This window comes from Callorhinchus milii, unplaced genomic scaffold (assembly GCF_018977255.1).
Source record: "Callorhinchus milii isolate IMCB2004 unplaced genomic scaffold, IMCB_Cmil_1.0 Scaffold699, whole genome shotgun sequence".
Lineage (NCBI taxonomy): Eukaryota > Metazoa > Chordata > Chondrichthyes > Chimaeriformes > Callorhinchidae > Callorhinchus > Callorhinchus milii.
In genome coordinates, this window is record NW_024705440.1 from 38,850 (window position 1) to 44,479 (window position 5,630).

Here is a 5,630-nt window from a genome sequence, read left to right on the forward strand (position 1 = left end):
GAAATGAGTCCTCTGAGGAGCTGAATGATTGGTTACCAGGTTTGATTTGGGATAAACCCGATAGACAGCTGGTGCTGCAAAGTCACCAAATCCAACATGTAGCAGCTCTTTCCAACAAATGATAATAATAATATTAATAATAATAATATTAATCCTTGCATTGGATATGGCACCTTATCATGTCATTGAGACATCTGAAAGCGCTTCACAGGAAACATTGCAAAGTGTTTGACTGTATGTTTTGTGTGCGAAATGCTGCAGCCAATTATGCACAGCAGTGTTCCACAACCAGTTATCCCAATAATCCAGATGAATCAATAAATATTAATAAATTAACATGGATATAAATAATAATAAATTAATTAACACAAAGAGGCGTCAACAAACTCACAAATAAATATAGCAAATTTTTACTGTTTTCAAAGACTCTGTGAATGAACTACCGCAACCACATTGACGGCGTCTTAATATCAAAAGTATCTATGATCCATTTAGCATTTCTTAAAAATATAATAACAAGAACAATAATAAAAATTGCTTTTGAAAATAAATATAATTTAATATAAATTAAGGAGTTTCTTTATAAATAGTCATTGATCTTTTTTCTCAAACGAATGATCTTCAGATGACCTTCAGTTTCCTTTCGTCATTCTTGCTGTTAAGATGAGGATTTGCTGTAAGTGAGCTCGGGTCTCCATCCGGATCACTTCCCAAGCACAGGCGCTGTATCTCTACAATAGACACACAGAGGCAGGAATTGTGATTAACGACAGTTGCAATTAAATGGAATAAAATGTCTCTTTTTTTATGAGCAAAAATGATACGATCGGATATAATGTGGTACCTTCGCTTTGAGAAAGTTTTGCAGCTTCCTGAAGTAAGTGTGGATGGTTGAGAGGGCGCTCAGCTTGGAATCAGATGCTGAATCATGGATGCAATCCTTCACCACGTCCCGCTGAGTGACCAGAAGTTCCCGGAAGTGATTCACCTGCGTCAGGTCCCAGGTGACGGATTTCATGTTTTTATGGAAAATCTTGTTGAGGTGTTGGAATGTCTTATGCAGCAGCAGAATTCTGTCGTTGTTCTGTGAAAACACACACATGTTCTCATTAATATCTTCAAACTGCTTTCCTCCATTTCGCTTTCGGTGGCTGCACTTCCAGCCACTGTACCCTGAAACTCTGGAACTCTCTTCCGCTCTCTCTCGGCCTTGCCACCTCCTTCCCCATCTTCAGATCATTCATGAAGACCTTCCTCATCGACCGTGTTAATGGTCACTTATCCAGCTCGGTGTTGTGCTCCATCACTGTGAAGTGACTCTGAGACACTCCCCTGAGTGAGGGGCAAGTTGTTGTTGTCAATCTCTCCTTGTCACCATTTCATTAATCATAACCTTTCCCGAGTTCATAGAATCATAGAATTATACAGCACAGAAGGAGAGCATTCGGAACATCGTGTGTGTGCCGACGGTTTGAAAAGAGCTTTTCCAAGTTCCAAGTTCCCAACCCCATTCCCCCGCTCCCTTCCCATTACACTTGTACTCCCCAAATAATTATCTACTAGTCTCTGAAAATTGTTAACGAATCGGCATCCACCACCCTTCAGTTGTCCTCTCAAAAGCTGACAGAAATTTGCTGACCTTCTCATAAGCGCTCTGTCCCTGACAAAGCAATGCCCACACTCCCAGCTTTACTCCAGCAAACTCCTCATTTATACTCAGCACTTTGTTGCGGAATTGCCTTTTCACCTATCACACTAACTGCACAGAAACCAGCAGGACCTCACCGTGTCTTGCTGTATCCTTGCATTTAATGCAGCGACTGCAGCATCCAAACGTGTCCCTAAACTCTGCCGGAGGGGCGATGGTGTGAGACCGAGGAAAGAGCCGCTATTGACTCACCTGCAAAGGCTGCAACAACAGGCGCAGGTCCGGGGAGGCGATTCCCTGCTCCGCTCCGACTGCCACACAATGTCTGGGCACACGGCCTCCCTGTAACACACATCACCATCAGTCAGTCAGTCAGTCATTCAGTGAGAATCTTCCCCATCCATCACCAGCCCCGGACACACATGGCCTCACACAGCCATTGCTGCTGATGGGAAGCGTTTGATCACCAATACGCGGTGCGCGCCGTGAGAGAGAGGGAGAGAGAGAGAGAAAGAGAGAGAGGCAGGTGTGAACCAACTCACTTACCATCTCATCCAAGGTGTTGAGAGTTGTTGCGATCAGAATTTTCTGTAACCGCAGCGTGGAGCAGCCCAGAGTCAGGGAGACGCACAGCATCGCAAACAAACTGAGACCGCACTGGTAATGTACAGCCATTCTTCAAATCGGCGAGAGGCGATGAAGCGAAGGTGTCCACTAGTGATGGCTGTTGGTCAAGTTGGGAGCTGTTCCTTCTTGGATGTGTGAGCAGGAGCGCAGCAGAGGTCCAACCGCTTGTATCAGAGCTGATCCACACGGTGCCGGGCTGGCGAGACGGGCTTTTACGGTAACCAGCATTCTTACATGTCAAAAGCGAAATCCTGAGGTTCTGATGGAAGATGGAATCCAAAACCCGGGGATTTCAGGAACTAAACGGAAAGTTTTGGAAGACTCCGCAGCTCTGCACAGCGCCACTCGCAGGGCCGCCGCTCACTCTCACTCACTTTCGGATCCAATTACAAATAGAAAGTTAAACGATACCGACTCCGGATTTGGCTTTGGGACCCAGGAGAATGTGTGTGTGTGGGGGTGGGGTGGGGGAAGGGGGTGTTCTGGTTGAGGAGGGGTGTGTGATTCGGTTGAGGGGCTGCCATGTTAGAGGAGAGGTCTCTGGACACAGCCAATCGTCAGCATTAACCACGAGTGGAGTCAGACTGCGATTTGCACCAACTCTCTCTCTCTCTCTGTCATTGCATTTCATGTTGTGACATTTTACAACCTCCAAACACATCAGCATACTTCGCTGACAACCTTGTGCCTTTCCTGTTGATAACCACCGATTGATTTTGAAGTTTAACTCGACCTCCTATATGTGCTGTCAGGTACCTCTACAATTAACCCTTTCAGCCAAGAGCCCCCTCATGTCCATCACGCCGCTCGCAGGGCCGCCGCTCACTCTCACTCACTTTCGGATCCAATTATAAATTGAAAGTTAAACGATACCGACTCCGGATTTCGCTTTGTGGTCAAAGAGAATGTGTGTTTGGGGGAAGGGGGGGGGTTCTGGTTGAGGAGGGGTGGGTTGTGGGGCTGCCATGTTAGAGGAGAGGTCTCTGGACACAGCCAATCGTCAGCATTAACCACGAGTGGAGTCAGACTGCGATTTGCACCAACTCTCTCTCTCTCTCATTGCATTTAATGTTGTGACATTTCAGATTCTTCAATGGTTTAGGTCCTATCTCTCACACCCACTCCACTTTGCCTCCACAAATGGCGTCTGCTCCAGTCCTCGCAACATCGTGTGCAGTGTTCCTCAGGGTTGTGTCCTGGGTCTCTCCTCTTCAACCGGTACATGTTCCCTGTGGTGACATCATCCGCAGACATGGGTTCAAAATGAACATGTACGTGGATCACACCCAACCCGATCTCTTTGCTACCAACATCAGCCCCAGGACGATTGATGTTCTGACAGACTGTCTGTCAGACTTCATGTCCTGGATGAGAGCCAACTTTCTACAGTTGAATGTCAGCAATACTGAGGTTCCACTGATTGGCTTTCGCCATCGCCTCCGCACATCAGGCAGTGGCAGTATCAGCATCCAAATAATAATAATAATAATAATAATAATCCTGGCATTTGATATAGCGCTTTTCACATCGGGAGGACGTCCCAAAGCACTTCACAGAACACACTATAAAGTGAATTGACTATATAATTGTGGGCGAACGCGGCAGCCAATTGCGCACAGCAATGTCCCAAAAACAGTCGTAGATTGAAAATGACCAATTTATTATTGTTTCTGGTTGTGGAGGGATTATTATTAGGCTCTGTGTGGAGTAAGGAAACGTGCCGAAGGTTTCGCCCTCTGCCTGGAATTGAACTCAGGTCTCTCACTTACAAAGCGAGTGCTCTAACCACTGAGCTGCAGGACTCCAAGGATGCACGGTCCACCTCATCAAGCCAGTCAGGAACCTGGGTATCTGGTTTGACTCTCAACAGTCCTTTTCACCCACATCCATGATATTACCAACTCTGGCTTCCCCCAATTCTGCAACATTGCCTAACGCCGCCAGCGTCTCACCCCACAGGCCACTGAGACCCTCATACATGACTTCATTATAACTAGGCTCATCATCCCAATGTCTTGATTGCCAACCTTCCCAACTCTTCCCTTCAAAAGCTGCAGAACATCCAGAGCTCTGCAGCTTATGTCCTATCCTGCACCAGGCTCTGTGACCCCTTCAAACTCACCATAGGTGGCTCCACTGGCTCCACATCCATCAGAGGATCAAGCTCAAAATTCTCGCCCCTCCCTTCCAGGCTTTCAATGGCCTTGCACCTCCTACCTCACCTATCCCCTTAGCAATCTGTCTGCTCTCTCCGCTCAGCATGCTCTGGCCCGCCCCATGCTCCCTGCCCAGTCCATCCCACCATTGGTGGTTGGGCCCTCAGCTTCTCTGCCTCCACCATCTAGAACCCCATCACACACTCCCTCCGTCTTGCTCCCTTCCTTGTTTTTTTCAAGGAACGCAGCAAGGCCCTCCTATTCGAACGTGTTTTCGGCCACTCTCCTCCCCTCTCTGCCGTCCACCGTCCCTGATCTCAATGCCCCACTGCCACTCAGGTCCTAATAATAATAATAATAATAATAATAATAATCCTTGCATTTGATATAGCGCTTTTCACGTCGGGAGGACGTCCCAAAGCATTTCACAGAACAGACTGTAAAGTGAATTGACTGTATATTTGTGGGCGAACGCGGCAGCCAATTGCGCACAGCAATGTCCCACAAACAGTCGTAGATTGAAAATGACCAATTTATTATTGTTTTTGTTTTTTCGGAGGGATTATTATTAGGCTCTGTGTGGAGTAAGGAAACTTGCCCAAGGTTTCGCCCTCTGCCTGGAATTGAACTCAGGTGTTGAGTGCTCTAACCACTGAGCTACAGGACTCCACATAATCCCTGACTGTTCAGCTTGGGATGACTTGGGATGTCATTCTGATATGAAAGGTGCTTTACAAATGTAATACTGTAGTGCGTTGTATCCTCCAAATGCCTCAGCGTGCTTCACTGACAATAAGTAAAGACACTGAGTGGAGGCATTGAGAAAATCAGGAACATTTCACGTAAAAAAAAAGCAGGTAATGAATAAGATATAAAATACAAATCTTTTAATGAAACATATTCTTAGATTTCGGATGAAAATATATAATTCTTCATGACAAATTATAAAAATTAACAATAGCCAAACATCATGTAAAACTGTAATACAGTATCATAAGGAAATACCTGACATTTCAGTAGATTGGGGGGAGCCAAATAAAGAAAACTAGCTGGGAATTTACTGGTGGAAATGAGTCCTCTGAGGAACGGAGTGATTGATTACCAGATAGACAGCTGGTGCTGCAAAGTCACCAAATCCAACTTGTACCATCTCTTTACAGCAAATGATAATAATAATATTAATATAATAATATTAATTC

At 45.8% G+C, this 5,630-nt stretch overlaps 1 protein-coding gene across 1 annotated transcript; it reads right to left on the minus strand.

Moving 5' to 3' along the window:
* Positions 1-632: 632 nt before the first annotated feature.
* LOC121852296 (interferon tau-like) lies at positions 633-2,323 on the minus strand. The gene is made up of 4 exons (XM_042346397.1): positions 2,195-2,323; positions 1,901-1,990; positions 845-1,084; positions 633-731 (listed from the first exon to the last, which is right to left on the minus strand). The coding sequence occupies exons 1-4, from the start codon at positions 2,321-2,323 to the stop codon at positions 633-635; spliced, it is 558 nt and encodes a 185-aa protein (XP_042202331.1).
* Between the last annotated feature and the right edge of the window lie 3,307 nt (positions 2,324-5,630).